The 17,111-nt window shown below is 32.1% G+C and overlaps 1 protein-coding gene and 1 long non-coding RNA gene across 10 annotated transcripts; both read left to right on the top strand.

Moving 5' to 3' along the window:
- Window positions 1-444: 444 nt before the first annotated feature.
- LOC149897959 (uncharacterized) lies at window positions 445-1,192 on the top strand. Its single transcript, XR_016458123.1, has 2 exons — window positions 445-698; window positions 952-1,192. It is a non-coding gene; the product is annotated as an uncharacterized LOC149897959 (long non-coding RNA).
- Window positions 1,193-5,103: 3,911 nt separating this feature from the next.
- On the top strand, window positions 5,104-13,839 carry LOC149897960 (uncharacterized). 9 transcript variants are annotated; one of them, XM_090115918.1, is made up of 6 exons: window positions 5,104-5,179; window positions 6,308-6,623; window positions 9,449-9,502; window positions 10,583-10,697; window positions 12,425-12,607; window positions 12,917-13,839. In XM_090115918.1, the coding sequence occupies exons 2-6, from the start codon at window positions 6,408-6,410 to the stop codon at window positions 13,288-13,290; spliced, it is 942 nt and encodes a 313-aa protein (XP_089972044.1). In that variant the 5' UTR covers window positions 5,104-5,179; window positions 6,308-6,407; the 3' UTR covers window positions 13,291-13,839. The 9 variants fall into 9 exon arrangements, with proteins under 9 accessions (XP_089972044.1, XP_089972045.1, XP_089972047.1 ...); XM_090115919.1 differs by having other exon boundaries at window positions 5,104-5,142; XM_090115921.1 differs by having other exon boundaries at window positions 5,104-5,131.
- Window positions 13,840-17,111: the final 3,272 nt, after the last annotated feature.

A 17,111-nucleotide genomic window follows, 5' to 3' on the forward strand; every position in this document is an offset into this window, starting at 1 on the left:
AATTTAAAGTTCACCAAACTATGATACTGTGCTCTGAACCATGGACTTATAAAATCAAGAACGAACTATGAGCTTTATCTGGAGTGAAGGACATCTAAAGTTTTAGCAGTACATTTTAGACACGTTTTCTCTCATGTACTTACAGTGTACACCACATTCACAGATATAATACAATAGTAATACTGTACTAGCCACATTTAACGGGTACAACACTATTCTTTTAAGCGAATCAGGGTTGTCAAGGTCAAACATGTTGACATGTATGTAAAAGAAAGTGTTACATATGCATATATGAGTCATGGTTCAATCCAGGTGAGTGTGTCATTGTTCTGACCGTAGACAGAGAAACCAATAGACAAATTGATAGTTTATGTCGCATTCACACAAGACAAAGAGCAACTTATGCCGGTGTTGTGTAAAGAAATGAGAAAGAATGATAAAATTTTTTGTTTCACCCAGCGTGCCACTTTTTTCAAGAAAAGAAACCTACTTTGCTAAACAAAGTTTGACAGCTAACTATCGTCTTCCCTAAAAATATAGTTTTTACATGTTCTAAGTTACGTAATTCATGGTATGTTTGGTTTTTAATGATTTAGACTTACTGTTAATACCTTATAAAATAATACCATGGTGCGGTGTAGCGTTAAAGGGTGTTAAAGTGATAGTGGAACGAAAATGCCTGGATTGTCTTTTCACTCGTAAGTATACAACTCTTTATCAGTTTATAGGCCTTCATGATATTTCAGCGTGTTAATATATTGTGTATCACGTGCTGTTGACTTGAATACATTGTTTAAAAACCACAAAAATAACAATTATAAATTTTAACCTAAAAAATTTTGTGTTGCCAACTTTTCTACAAATTGTTACCCACTATTATGGGAAATAATAATATATATTCTGCAGTGTGTATTTAATTAAATATCTGAAATATTCAATGGCTTGTTCCAGTTTTCCTGAACCGGATAATTTACGACAAATTTGGATTGTAGCTACAGGATGAACAGATTGGAAACCAAAACCGAAGGTTAGAAAGTATTACGGCAATCACCACCACCGCGACGCTGCCCCGCCGAAGACAATGGACACTCTTGGTTCCAACTTCCAACATTGAACCGGAGGGACGTAGTTAATTAAGTTAGAGATAATTTAAATGTAATTTTTTTATTACAATAAATTATTATTAAGTAAATTTCGTTTTTTTTTGCGCGTTCGCGGGTCGGTCAATATAATTAACGTGTGTATCTGTTAATACTTACGAAAATAAACATTCTTTTATTTTTTTTATTTTATTTTATAAAAAATAATGAACAATCGAGTTTTCATCTACATTATCATTACATACACATTTTTATATGGGATTATGATAATGATATATATTATACATACTAGTGGTCCACCCCGGCTTCGCCCGTGGTACATATTTCGCAATAAAAGGTAGCCTATGTCCTTTCTCAGGTATCAAAATATCTACATACCAAATTTCATGCAAATTGTTTTAGTAGTTTAGGCGTGATTGAGTAACAGACAGACAGACAGAGTTACTTTCGCATTTATAATATTATTTATATAGTATGGATTATATAATATATAGGTATGTGTATATACATAATATGTATTACCCATCTAAAAGTAATATGTTTATTATATACTAGCTGCGCTCCGAAAACCATACATACATATGTACATACATAATTACAAACATTTTCTCTTTATAATATTAGTATAAACATGTAAGTATGTAATGTGGATATCTCATTATTATCCACTTATGTGAATAATGATATTGAGAGATTTGTATCCTACAAATTGCGGGGTAAATTTTCCCTCACATGGTAACCCTAAATATTGTGACGTATTCTTTTTTATCTCTTTCTGCGACACGCATTGCCGGTGTCTATTGGATTCTCTGTCTACGGTTCTGACAATACAGTCTGTCACGTCTCCTGATATCGGTCAATTAAGGAAAGCTGGCATGTTCACAGTACTCACACTTATGCAATTTCACTTACAGTATGTTCAAAAATAAATGCGACTCTAGTTTCATTTTAGACTTGAATTGTAAAATGGTGCGTTGTAGATAAATATATGCAAAATATATAATTATGAAAGCTCTCATAATTTACCTGTAAAATTATAATTTAAAAGTAAATCAATTGATGAACTTAATTATTTATTCTAATAATAATCAACTGGATAAAAGTATTAGTAATTATTCAATTATCAAATAATAATTAAATTTCAGGTCATAAAAACAATACAAATAACACGTGCGCTCACTCCCAAGTCCCAACACACGGATGGTTGTTGTTTGGCTTATTTTTTTTAATAATGTGATAACTCTGATTATTAATTAGTAATTTGATTTTTGAAAAAAAAAATGCCGATTTTAGTCAAAATTTATATTTTTCTAACAAGATCCTTATAATCCAAATTTCCACCTTGGTGAGAAAAATTGACATTTCTAATGAAAATGAACAAAAAATTAAATGATTTTATTAAATACTGTAAAATAGTCTATAATTCTTCCATTTACTGTATCAAAAAATTCTTCATAGATTTTTAGATATTCGTACTACACCAATTACATCACCCTGTATTTATAAACAATTGCAAAATATGACACATACATAGGCCGGGAGATACTGACACAAAATTTCGGGTCATTTGTAACAGAATGGCGGTTCTACAGAGGTCATGATGGTCAGAACGCTGGTACCGGCGGACTAGTCGCGTGGGCGTTAGTCGAACTCGTCGGATAAATAGCGAAAGTCAAACGATTTGTAACACAAAAATTTTAGAATTTACCGATAGCCCATAAAAAAGATGTAGGCGGTAGTGTCATGCCATACTTTTCCGGTGTAACTTACAGCCCCCCATGGCATGGCGATTTTAGTAAATGGCTGCACGACGATGGTTACCTGTGCAAAAGTTAGCCCGGTACAAATGGTTGAATTGTTTTTTTTAATCAACGCATTCACGTCGGTATGGCGAACTGTAAGTCACATCGTAAAAGTATGGCATGACACTACCGCCTACATCTTTTTTAAGGGCTATCGTGTATCTGTGTGCGTTTATTTGTGTTACAAATCGTTGGACTTTCGCTATTTATCCGACGAGTGTGACTAACGCCCACGCGACTAGTCCGCCGGTATCAGCGTTCTGACCATCATTTTTCTTTTTGTCATTGCGTACTAAGACCCCTCTAGACCGCCATCCTGTTACAAATGACCCGAAATTTTGTGTCAGTATCTCCCGGCCTAACATGTGCAATGTGTAAATGTGTTGACGTTCCAGCTCTTCTTAATATACCTTTATGTATGTTGCGCAGGATTTGTATCCATATTCTTGGCTAGCTGTTCCCTGCGGTTTTACCCACATTGCTCCGCTCCTGTTGGTCTTAACGTGATGATATAGATAGAGATAACACCGAAAGAATTTTTCACCGAAACAAATTGGACCAGTATAGTTCCTGAGATTAGCGCGTTCAAACAAACAAACTTCAGCTTTATAATATTAGTATAGATGTAGAGCCATAACGTAATTAAGCGTTGGACCACCGACCGTTATGTAGTTTGATGAGCTAAACCTTGTTAATAAACGTGTAAAGTCTCATAGGAGGTTCATGTAATGGGAATTAAATAGGCTGAAGTATTACCACGTATTACTTATACTATACTGGTTTTGTAGATTCCTAAACAATTCGAGTAAATTCTATATTTCGCAAGGAAAAAGTATGCTCATTGACCCTGAATTTTATTCGACTCGTTAACTGCGTTCATTAGACAATTTAAATAGGAATCTAGTTCAGCAATTTCGCAAAACATTAGAGCAAGCACGTTTATTATTAAACGATGTTCGAAGATTTGTTTACTCAGTATAAACGATAGTTGGGTAATAACATTCAAATAATTGAACACATTTTGGCACGGAAATGATTTGTGAATTAATCTATCAATTATTATTTGAATTAATAAGTAGGCAGGTGAATATGGTCCAAACCTGGGTACATGCGATTTCACGGAGCAATTAACAAGCCTAGTTAATTGCTCCGAGTGCGATTTGCTCATTGCTATGTTTTTTTTTTACAATAGGTAGGTACTAGGTACTAGGTATATTCTTACTATGCGTACCTAGAACTTAAGTTTTGGGTTTGATTTTTATTTGGTAAAAACTACATAACTGCACTAACATTTGTATTGATGGTATGATTTAGTGCTATCATAAAATTTGCTATAAATTAAACAGTTAATTTTGGAATAGACTCCAGTTCCACATCATATAAACTGTAAATGATTGGAGAAATAGGTTTGCGATGTAATTTGGGGAATAAGTATTTAGTATTGTTTACGACTTCTTAACCCAAATTAATATTTCATTATTTTGCAGAAGCATTAACTATTCAGTGATGAGTTACAGATTTGTGGTAGAAAAGACGGTTTAACCCGATGCATTGAAAATAAAACCTCAAAGATTTAGATTAAATCCACGTAGTTTTACCTAAATTATTATTTACATCTCATAATAAACGATGTTAGATTTATTTCAGCAAATCTGTAAATATGAATAAACGTTCGGTTAGCGATGGCGAAACATCGAAACAGGCGGGCGGTGCCGCGAGACAAATTTAGACTCTGGCAACCAATCCGTGTTAGGGTGTCTCTCATAGCCTTGCTACTAGGATGAGTATATCTATAAACTCAGAACTATTTTGGAAAGAGAAAGTGAGGTGTTTTATCCTACACTGTTTGGTTCTGCTATAGTAGTAAAATAAGATCATAAAGGACTAATAGAAGCTAACTCTACACGCACTTTGCGACATAATAACGAATGATATCGCGATAATAATAACTACGAACTGCAAAAATAATAATATCGATCCATAGATCATATAGCGTTTATTTTTTATTAGATATATGGCTACTTACTACGTCTAGTCCTGCATAAAAGAAATATGCCGTTATATAAAGCTCTCCTATAGATACATATCTCGGAAAATCAACTTGGAAATGTCTGGAAAAACCAAGAAATTGTATGCACCATACACCATACGAAGCTTTTCTGCGCATTATGCAATGTGTTAAGACTTATTTTAGTTAGTCAGAAAACTTCTCGCGTGATACACACATCGGTGGTCATAGTGTTGTTTGTTTGTCTTGTGTTGTGTTAGCTTGAATTTGTAGGCGTTACTTTTTTTTGACAGCCAATTGTAATCTGACGAAACGTATGAGATATTTCGTTTTTTTTTAGTTTCTGTGTAGCTTTCAAAAGCAGAAAAAAATCTGAAAAATAATATTAATTTTTCTTATATCTGTTTTTGATAAAATAGAGCTTGCATTATTATTACTTGTATACGTAGTATATTATTATTAGTCTGTGTTATTACGGATGCTAGCGTAACTTAAATGCGGCTTCAAGTTAGTTAAAACATTGTTGTTTCGATATTTTAATTACAAATACGTGATCAAAAATAACAGTTAAAAAATACAATTTTGTAATTCTAAATTCGAATTATACGAGCTTCATAAAAGTTGTATGGGACGTATTTATCTTTTTGACGATGGATTTATATGTATAAGAAACAAAGTGCATATTGCGTTAGTAAAAGTGTTATAGCATACCTACCAGTTGTACACTTTTTAAGGTTTTACCATAGAGATAGTATGTATGTGTTTTACTTATATTATTTCCAAGATAATAATTTCTCGCGAGAAGCTTTGAAATACATAGGTAGTAATGCTGATTCTATGAAGTGATAAAATAAGCCCATAAAGTACCTATTAAACAATTAATAAATTGAATTCATTTCGACGCATTGATGATTCATATACACATTACGAATGTTATGAGTTATGACTTTAAAATTAAAAGAACAAATGAAGGCTGTTACGCGAATAACGTTTATTTGATTCGATATATTGTAGCAACGTACATAAAAACGCCGTTAGAGCGAATTTTGCCTTTGTAAACAGAACACGTGAAGTATTTTGCCTGGCAACGGTTTTTAGAGCTATTTCTGTAAAAAATATTGTAGAACATACTGCACCTTATTGCTTTAACACAAGTGAATAAATTCCTTTGCATAGTTTATGCTCTGAAATTTTAAGTAGTGTAAGTGATCTGAATTTTAAAGCCGCGATTTATCTTAACCATTCTTCCGTTACTATGTATCAATTTAAACTCTATTATAAGAAGGATACGGTATAAATTAATAAAACAATACAATTTTTGGCACAACTACACAGAAATAATTAGTCATGTCTTCTATGTGTCTCATATTGACGTCAGATTACATGTAACATTGTAGTGACAACGGGCGGATTCAGTAGTATTTCTCGAATATTGGAAAATCTTACACTAAAGTGTCATAGTCGGTACAAAACAGTTGTGAACCGCAAACAGTGAAAATGATGACGATAAGCGAGAGTCAGTTTTCCTCCAACAAAATGTCGAGTATCCACAAGATAAATGATCGAGTGGTCCACAAGGACGCCTTCGACGACGTCAAAAGCTCCTCCAGTGTGAACAGCACCCTCATCACAAAGCGTGGTTTCAAGCCTTCAGACATGTTTGACCCTCAAAAAAAGGAATTCCTTACGAACCTCAGTTATAAGTTATTCCCTGTAAGTTGGGTAAGTTGATTTATTTCAATTAGTTATAAGCTTCTAACCGGGTGTGCTGCAAGGAGGCGTATTGGATCCCCTATTGTATGGTATATTTATATTTGCTACATATCACCTTATTACGTATATTTATTTATATATTTGATATTAATTTAATGTATGTATATTATAGCCTACCTAATATAATTTTAAAGCACAAATTAACAAATAAATTATAGCTTGAGCTAGTTTACAAAAACAATGACATCGATTTCAAAAAGTAGCGTTATCTTTAATGAATTCAAAATAAAATAATGTATTCAAATTTCTTATCGAGGTATATATGCTTGAAACAAACGATGTAAAACCCACGCTGAAAAAAATTTCTAGCCCATGAATCATCCCAAACACTGGTGTTGAATACGGAAGCCAAAATCTCGGACAGACAACATTTGATTTACATCAAAGGGTTCAGGAATTAATTACTAATATGTTGTAAGAATTAAGACTATAGAGATTGCAGTTTCTTCTGGCGCGTCTCCAGAGCTGGTGAAAATAGATTCTAGTAGAACCTTGAGGCGTAGACAATAGTTTATGTAGGCGGAATCATGACAACAGTGATCGAAATTATTTATCAACACTATGTAAGGATGCGATGTTCCCAATATCATTGTAATTGGCTAACAGTAAAGGCTAGTTCAATCAATAGGCTAGGCAATCATTTTCATTACCATCTACTTAAAATACTGTTAAACGACTGTACAATGTACATGACTGTACAATGAAAATGTTCCCTTACATCGTAACGTGGTTTGTAGATTTTAGATCTATTCAGATAACGTAGCGTAATTATTTCATTAAAACATTTCTTTTGTCTCAGAATTTAGTTATCTTTTATTTAAAATGTTTGCACTGCAGTAAATCATAAAATACGCATAAGGTAATTATTTCATTACAAACAAGGCAATGATTATGAACATGCCTTAATTCGTTTATGTATGTAAATATACAATAGTTTTAATTTGAATGATTAATGATTACAAACCTTGGCAAACATTAAGGATTAGGTCATGTTAGTAACCTAATTATATCTAGTTTAAAACAATGTGATGAAATATCGATGAAAATTTGTTAAGTTTTTAACAATAATAACTAATAAGAGAGGGTTATACAAAATAAAATTTGGTGAATAAGGAAAATTATACGTTTACGAAAATTATAAGTAGTCCTAATTATAAAACCTAGGTATACTTAGTAAAGATGCATGTGTATTTCATAAATGCAATTTTTGACAAATATTCGCAGAATGTGGTAAATGAAATTCCTCGTGGAGGAAAAGATAAGGGACCATGTGTTACATCTCTTTTGTAAGCTTTTCTTAAAAATTGTCTCATTTATATTCGCTACTAGGGCTTTCCAGTTTCCTCTTATTATAATACCTATAAAGGCATAATTTTTAAAATTAGTTTTATGTAGTACTAGCTTTCCGCCCGCGTTTTCAAAGAAAAACCCGTTCCCGTTGGATTTCCGGGATAAAACCTATCCTATGTCCTTTCTCGAGGGTCAAAATATATCTATACCAAATTTCATGCAAGTTGGTTCAGTAGTTAAGGCGTGATTGAGTAACAGACAGACAGACAGAGTTACTTTCGCATTTATAATATTAGTATGGATGTTATTATGTTTACAAAACACGACAACTGATTTACTAAGACCCATGTTCCTTCGATACAGCATTTTATAGGTAACCTATATTGAATAAGACGTTGATTAATCTAGGTATCTATAATAACAGCTGGAGCTAATTATGATATACTGATATTGGCCAGTGATTTTATGTACTTAGACTGTTAGACATAGACATAATTTTCGTTAACCTAATTATCCACCTGTTTTATTTACTAAGTGCGACCTAGGACTGAACTGAACACCGGGCATCGAACCCAACGCCAACACGGTTAAAAATAATGTCTGGTTAATTACGTTCAATGTAGGTACAAGAGTTACAATGACCTCAGTACTTGAGGTTGCCGAAAAAATTTAAGATGATATGAATATTGATTTACGATTGAGATAAGGTTACATATTTTAAAAAAAATTATTTCCGTGTATAGTAGATATTATGTACATATTATAGTTGGAATTGTTTAATTGTTGTATTGCGAAATAATGCTCCGTTAATTAATTTTTAAGGATATATTAAGATTTAAGGTTTCAAAACACTTTTTAGCGTGTAATTTTTATTATCACCTGGATATCTCGTCTTCAACAGGAAATCTCAAAACGCTACAAAAACAATCTTCAAAAATTAAATGTACCGACTTTTGCATACCGATCGTACTTTACATAAAGACTCAAAAACAAAAGAGACGTTTCGAGAAAAATTCAGATTTCTCTCATGGATCATTCAACAGACGTGCCGCCCTCAATCCAGAACACAAAAAGTAAAGATTGCTGTTTATCGCTACCCGGCATATTTGGCTCTTGGATTCGCGCCAAAACTACTGTCAATCTAAATACAGATTACAAAACGACAGGCAGCAAGCATGCATAAAATGATGTTAATTAATTTAAAAAATGTAATAAAATTCTATAACAAGGATCATCGATATTGATTAACTAGATGACAGATGTTGATCAAGATATAAAATTTGTAAGATTATGCAGGTAATTTCAATGTAAAGTATCATCTTAAAAAAATTATTTGATAAATCAACATAGTTATTCAATATTTAGTAATTTTGTTTAAATAATTTTAAGTCATAATATACTTATTAGAACGATCCATTGGCGAAGTTTTTTTTGTAATAATAAATAAATTAAAGTGAAAATTATCACTGACACAGAACGATGCAGAGCCTTCGCAGGATGCAACCTTACCGCCACCGGAGGAACCTCTTGTAAGAAAAAATTAAAAAAAAAAAAACATTAGTTCCATTTTGTAAATACGGTCATTTTGACATTATTGGCAAAAGCCCGTGTATATACGATTTTTTTCTCTTGTGTAGAAGTAAAGGGTACTTAATTTACTGTACAATACTTTTATACTTTAAACTTTATTTTAACACTGCAATTATTTTATTTTTAACAGTTTGTTGTTTATATTACTAACAGTTGTTAACACGTTTATGTTTTGTGAATATTATTTTTATAATAACGAACGCATCCTGTAATTATAATTTATAGTTACATTCATTTTCATTACATTTAATTACTTTAGTAATGTTACTAAGTATAAAGTTTTCAAAAAAAAAATCGAAGTGTGACAGGAATTTGCATGAATTTTCATTTTACTAATTATGCAAAGGTAGAAATATCTACCCAGTTTCTATAATTTTTATTCTACATAATAATATATGAAATATAATAAATTAAACAGTATTACAATACCTACATATACTGATTTATATACATAATAAATAATATTGTAATAGGTAGGTACTGTGATAATACTATGAATTCAATTGTGAATCGCATAATAATATGCGTATTTTCTCTTTCTTCCCCTATTTAGTTAGTGCCTACCTAAAGTATTTTACAAAACTATCTCTTATTCTTTTTGTGTTAAAATTGATAAAAATGTCCTGTAGCAGTCTGTGAACGATATTCTTTTATGTTTTTCGCATTTCATCATTAAACACGTTTTTGAGCAATGACGATCAATTAGGTATTATTATAAGATTTTTTATGTACAGTAAATGACATCAGAATAACACATCAATGCCACACTACAAACAGAACAATTCGCTAAATTAAATAATTTTATTACATAAAAATTATGTTCATAAGTAAGTACAAAGTTACGAACCAAACCACACACTTTAAACTAAATATAATTTAAATTGTAGACACACTTAAAATAGGTAGTGGCGGTAGTGTAGTTAATTTTCATAGAATTGTAGACTGTAGTATAGACTGTAGTAGATCTATCAAAACACAATTTTAACAAGATGCCTCAATATTTATGATAACATTTTCAGGAAGACTTAGAAAACAAACCAATCATCGTGGGTGATAAGGAAGTGGACCTTAACAAGATATTTACACCAGCGCCTGATGCAGAGGAGCATATCATCAAGAAAGATCGTAAATTCGGTAAGATTTTCTACAATGTTGTCTAGTTACCAAACCTTGGAATACTTTTTTTTGTGTGCAAATATACCTAAATTAATTAAAAAGTACAATACTACCGTACCTAAAGCGTTTTACTGCATGTTATCATTGCGAGTTCTTCTTATTCTGGAATAATTACTAACTTATACATTTTGTAGTATTTTCTGTTTTATTTCATATCCTTAGACTTTTAACTTATTTTCATAGAACATTATAGTATTAAATTGTCTATGACATGGGATTCTATCAGCTCCTAGTTGTGCAGTGGCATTTTCATAATAATACATATTTCATACAGCTTTAAAACTGTTACTACCATGCAAAACTACCATGTGACATTTTGTTCCGCTCCTATTGTGTCGATATGTCCATCATTTTCGCCACGCTCCAGGAATAGTATATTATTTTACGACTGGCAGATTACAAAATGTCAGACAGCGTGGTAGACAGATTGATACCAGACTTGAAGTGGCTCTGCTTATTTGTAGAGATGACGTCAAGGATTAAGCTTTTAGGTTGCAAGCTTGTGATAAGATACTGTGAACAAACTGGCAACTCGTTATTATGAGTTTCTGTTACAATAATGCTAATGTAAGCTCTTCACATACGGAAGATGAAATGTCTCACGATTAAATTCACATTAGATTTAATAGTAGACTGACCTAAAAGTTTTCCTGAAAAAAATTGGTAATTCGTATTACTATGAAACAAATAACAAATATTTCACAACACTTGAGAGTTCTTTATAAACTGACTCAACTATAGTTCCTCTTAAAGCTTCCTGCGCAGTTACGTCTTCTTCGAAGACATTTCGAAATGCGTATAGTTTAAATTCTCCATGGTTCATGGCTGTATTGTGACGATAGATCTTATTAATGACCAGCTCTATTTCCGATGTTTGTTTCTTGTTGTCCATTTGTTTGGTGCATTTTGGCAACTCGCCAATGCGCCAAAACTTCTAACCATACGCTTTTAATATATTCTGGTAACAGTGGGCATTAGAAAACATTATTTGACGCAATCGCCTTCATTTTATTATTTTATCAAGGCGTTTGCTACGGCCTTTAGCTCGTTGTAAGAACTAAGACCTACTTTATTATTTAAATTCTTTTAGAATAAATACGTTAGAAACACTATCTAATCAATACCCTAAACCTACGTAATAATTACGGCAAATGCTTACAGCTTGGCTCGAAATGTGCGCTATCAGCTATAGTTCCTTGGCCATTGTCGTCATATCTTATCGTTCTTGAACGCTGTAGACCCAAGTTCAGTTCAAAGTTATGAGTCAGCCTTGAACTGGAGGTAATTACTCAGAAGTGTTTATTGAATAAAATAGGTCATCAAATTTAATTAAAATGGATTGCAATTTTAATAAGAATCCTTGTAATCATCAGCATGAAGATCTAAACATACATCCGCCAGCTGACTATCTGACCCAGTTATTTTGTTACAATAAACACTAACACAAACGTTTTTACGGCTGTCATCACTTTAGAGTTTAGACTATTCGTAACAAAAGTGATAATGTTAAACATTAAAAACTTTTCTTCCTATCCTATGTTGCTTTTTCCTTGAGCTGGGGTAATTATCATTTGAGACTTCTTTTACTGTTTTTTCTGGAATCTAGTAGTAATAAAAAGGTCCTTCGCTTCTCTTGTCTTTATTGTTTTAGAAGGAAATCAAGAATTTCTTAACGAAATTTCCAGAGAAAACCTTCGCATCATCAGCATTCTACGTGCCAGGCGTGCACCCCACAGTCAAGGAGCAGATGGACCTCGCTCGTGCTATCTCCAAGTCGCTATCTGACTCCAGCAACCACATGTCCAAGGGGCAGAGCATGTATGTGAATAGGAAGAAGCGCTCCGTCAAGTGGGTGCATGAAGGACGAGGTATGATTCGTTTTATCTGTAAATATATGTTTTTAATGTTATGTAAATATATGTTTTGCTTTTCTGGGGGTTTTTGAAGAGATGTTGAAGCCTCCAACGAGGAGATTTTTTTAGATAGGCATTGATTATTATTAACTTTCATAGTTATCATAAATTCGTTTTTTATTTCGATTTCCACTAGCTGAGCCCTAATTTTCAGTTTCTATTTCACAAATCCATGAAATCTAAAGATTTAACTAATTAACGTCATGATTATAATCATTATCTAGTTGAGGATAAATTTTAATCTAGAGAAAACTAACATTTCAGGAAGAAATACTTCTAACTCGTGCTCTACGCCGACACCGGTCGCCAACCACGACACACCGTACCGTCCACCGTCTAGTCTCCGCAACCAAAAAACATATCCCAAATCCGCATTAAAACATACTTCGAACATACCGAAAATGGAACCGTTCCCAGTGTCACCGCCAACAATTACTCTACAAAACGTCGAAATCCCAGTGCCTTTAGCGCCGACGAAATTAAACGATGTCTATGCTTCACCAAAAAGCCCGCGCTTACCGCTTGTCTCTGGTCCGAATTTCAATGTGGCGCCGCGCGGTTGGGGCGAAATGAAAGATTACTACAGACCCGTCTCGCTAGATGGCGTTGGACAAACAAAAGGATTCACAGACTATTAAAATAAAAGTCGTGATGATACATTTAACGGTGATTACACACCATGGTTAAATCAATTTTTGGAATTATGAACAATACGTGATGCGACAGAGGAAAAGTTTACGATAAATAAATGTACCAAAATAATAAAATCATTCGAAATTATTTAACAGTAAATATGGTAGCTGATGTTAAAATTTATTTCGCAAACAGCTACTTATTGACATAAGTTTCCTATTAATTAATTTATTTACTTAATTATGCTAAGATTAAATCTAAGATCCCTTAGCCTTAAAGTATATTTTAGCATTTAATTAACAGTCAAAGTGCGTTATATTTTTCTCTACTTTCATAAGTTTAAAACAAATAAGTAAGTCGAATAAAATTTGGGGTTTGAATTTTTGTTAAAAATCGGTATTTCATCTAAAAATTGATTTTGATATGAAAGAACAAATATCAATAACATATGTGTATTCTTAAACAGGCACACTGCACGGGCTAATCATTTTTTTTTTTATAAGGATTAGCTCACTCTATCTAAGGATAATTTCCTAGTCTCTAATTAAAATCAAAATTAACATAAAATGTACCCTTGGTACTGATATTAAATACATATCAATCGATATCAACAAACCCTGAAAATAATTAGCTAGTCATAGTTTATTACATTTGAGGTTAATTTTATATTTGTTACAAAGATTATAATATTCTATAAAATTATCTAACATAAATTATTATTACGAATACTGGATATACTAACTGTTGATAACATACTGTACTATTAATTTTTTGTTACCAAATTTTAATACACAATTTGTAATTTTGTTAACTGTAATTATTTAAGATTATTAAGTATAAATAAATGTCATAGAGAATGCTTTTGTTTTATTTCATCTTTCCTTAATAACATAATATTAATTAGGTACCTAAGCTAGAATCTAGATAATGTTCATCATGAAATTGGTACCTACCTATCCATTTCGTATTCGATATTAAACTTTATAAAGGTTTTATTTCAATATAATAATAATCTATAGACAAAGTGAAAGAAATTTTCAGCAGTTCCCATACATTTTATTTCACATAAATTTTGTTATCAAATCCAAATGTTCGAACTGACGTCCTTATCAGCTGTAATACTGTGTCCTCATTGTGCTATACAATGATGAGCTTTATTTTCAGTTTCAAAGTGAACTTTCCCTAAAAGCGATGTAACTAGAGCAAAAAAAAACAAAAAAAATAATTAAAAACTTTCTTACTATATGTATTGGATATTCATGTATAACTAAATGTACCTATGAATTTTGGATATTTCTCGTTATATTTTTTAAAAGTTATAATTGTCATTTTACTCTTCAGGTTAAGTACTTTCGATATCAGTTATAGTGTGGTTATAGTCAGATAAAGTTATTTGATATCTGTAATAGTAGTTACCTACGGTATAATCGACTGATTACACCCTGTATAATATCCGTATAGGTATTTGTTATATACCTAATATTCTTCAATAGTTTTCATGCGATGTGAAATTTGATTTAGCTGTATATTATTTACGTAACAGTCGGTCAATATAATTCACCCTATATTTAATATCAATTACAAAATAAAAATATATCAAAATATCTGCGGCTTCTACCCAAAGTCCATCGCCTCATAAAGTAATCCATAGAAGATGCATGCACAGAATAATAACTAGTAACTAGCCATGGTTAATAATTATGGTATTACATTGAGTTACTATGTGTATACTCAATGTATTATACCATAATAACATAGTAACTCAATGGTATAATATGAATGTGCCAGTCAGTTCCATTCACGGCGTAAACTGTCTGGAAATAAGAGGAATATGGCCCTGTATCTTCTTTATCAAGATTTCTGCTCTCCTTGGCAACTCATAGACAATCCCCTCTCAAAATCAGCAAATAATAAAAATAGCATAAACCAATAATTCACAAAAAAGCAAGGTAACGCATAAAGTTTACGCCTTTTTACCTTCAGCTAGAATAATAGTATAGATCCACTCTTGTGCAATAGTCACGTGCTGAGATTTGTGGGTTCCTTTCGAAAGGTTATGTTGTAATGTCTGTAAATCTGGGTGAGCTTTCAAACGCAGTATTTACAAGACAATGCAATGTTATCACTGGTACAATCAATTATTATTGTTGGATAGAAAACAAATTAAGCTTTGATTATTATCTGTACTAAACTTACTAATATTATAAAGCTGAAGAGTTTTGTTTGTTTGCTACTGTTTGAACGCGCTAATCTCAGGAACTACTGTTCCGATTTGAAAAATTGTTTCGGTGTTAGATAAGCTATTTATCGAAGAAGGCTATACAGGAGGGGAGCAAAGCGGGTATAACCGCGTGGCACAGCTAGTAATAAATAATTAAACTTGTTAAAATCTAAGGTCAACAGGTGTAATCTGCAGGTAAAGATATTGTAATTATAAAGAAAAGTGTTCGTTTGTTTGGTTGATAGAGCGCGGTAATCTCAGGGACTAGGGATTCGATTTGGAAAATTATTTCAGTATTTCATATAAGTCTATAGGCTATTTTTATTACGACCAATGGCAGCGCAGTAATGTGGGTAAAACTGGTAAAACCGTGGGGCACATCTAATAATTTTGTAGGTTGATTCCGCTTATTTATTGATTATATTGCATTACTGCTAATATTATTTGTAGGTATGTGCTTTGTTTGTGTATTTTTTAGCACTTGTGCACGTCATAGCATATGATTTTGAGTTATCATTTGGAAATATTTACTGTTCATCAATCTATCATTACTGATAAACTATGCTTGTTTGTATAATACTTTCATGAAAATAATGTTTGTGATAATATGAACATATAAAAATTAAAATATTACGGTATCTTATTTGTGTATAGTTACTCCACGAATAATTTTTATTTAACTAGTACTTTATCGTAAGGGGGTCACTGAAAATCAGTGCTGAGGAATACCTCAGCATAATAATGCTTCAGGTATCCTGAGTGGCTTCCTATTCTAGCGCACACAACCACACATAAATTTGTTTTCTATTACCGATAATTTATAATTTACAATAGAATTTGATATGTGTGTTGTGTGTGTTGGAATAAATAGTTTCTTTCTTTCTTTCTCTATACATATAGGTACCTAGAGGCCTTTTTATTATGAGTTCTTTTTGTGCCATGTAACAAGAGGCAATACTTAAAAGACAGTGCACTAAATATTATGAGCTTAATGTTATTCCATAGTTTATATCTCATCTTAGGATCTGCACAACATAAATAAATGTTTTTACAAAAATTTTATATTTCACGCATAATATGTATCATACAATCATCCATACTTTATAAGGTCTCCAACCATGCTGGTAACCAGGTACTTAAGTTCATCCTTTTTCATACCAAAAATTGGAGTAAATAGCATCTTTTGCAACTATAACTTGACTTTACCACTTTAATCAGTAGACACTTATTATTCAGAAGACGTTTTTTTTAAATATATACTTAGCTCGAGATACCAACTTGATGAGAACAACGAAAAACTGTTTTAAACATTTTCTATATTCCTTGCTACAAGCAGACACAGGTGACAACTCCGTTAGGTTAGGTGCAAGCGTGCGGTCTATACCCGTATTCGCATAGGTTCGGTTTCAGGAATATAACCTCTAATATTTGTTACCAACGAATTTACAACTTACTGATAAAAATCGATAATAGGTATATGGTGTAATAATAAATATGCAAAAAGCACCCATTGTATGTACATTGTACACGATTATTTTTGCTCGTAAAAAAATCCGTACATACACACACACATACATATATTGGAATACACTCACACATGTGGAG

This window comes from Colias eurytheme, chromosome 24, assembly GCF_061535395.1.
Source record: "Colias eurytheme isolate Ceu_HAF_F1 chromosome 24, ilColEury1 Martin Lab GWU primary, whole genome shotgun sequence".
Classification (NCBI taxonomy): Eukaryota; Metazoa; Arthropoda; class Insecta; order Lepidoptera; family Pieridae; genus Colias; species Colias eurytheme.

Excerpts from the sequence above, each read along its gene's own strand:
- LOC149897960 (XM_090115918.1), top strand. The coding sequence starts at position 6,408 with ATGATGACGATAAGCGAGAGTCAGTTTTCCTCCAACAAAATGTCGAGT. Across the intron at positions 9,503-10,582 it reads CGCCACCGGAGGAACCTCTT|GAAGACTTAGAAAACAAACC; the intron begins GTAAGAAAAAAT and ends TAACATTTTCAG. Across the intron at positions 12,608-12,916 it reads GTGGGTGCATGAAGGACGAG|GAAGAAATACTTCTAACTCG; the intron begins GTATGATTCGTT and ends CTAACATTTCAG.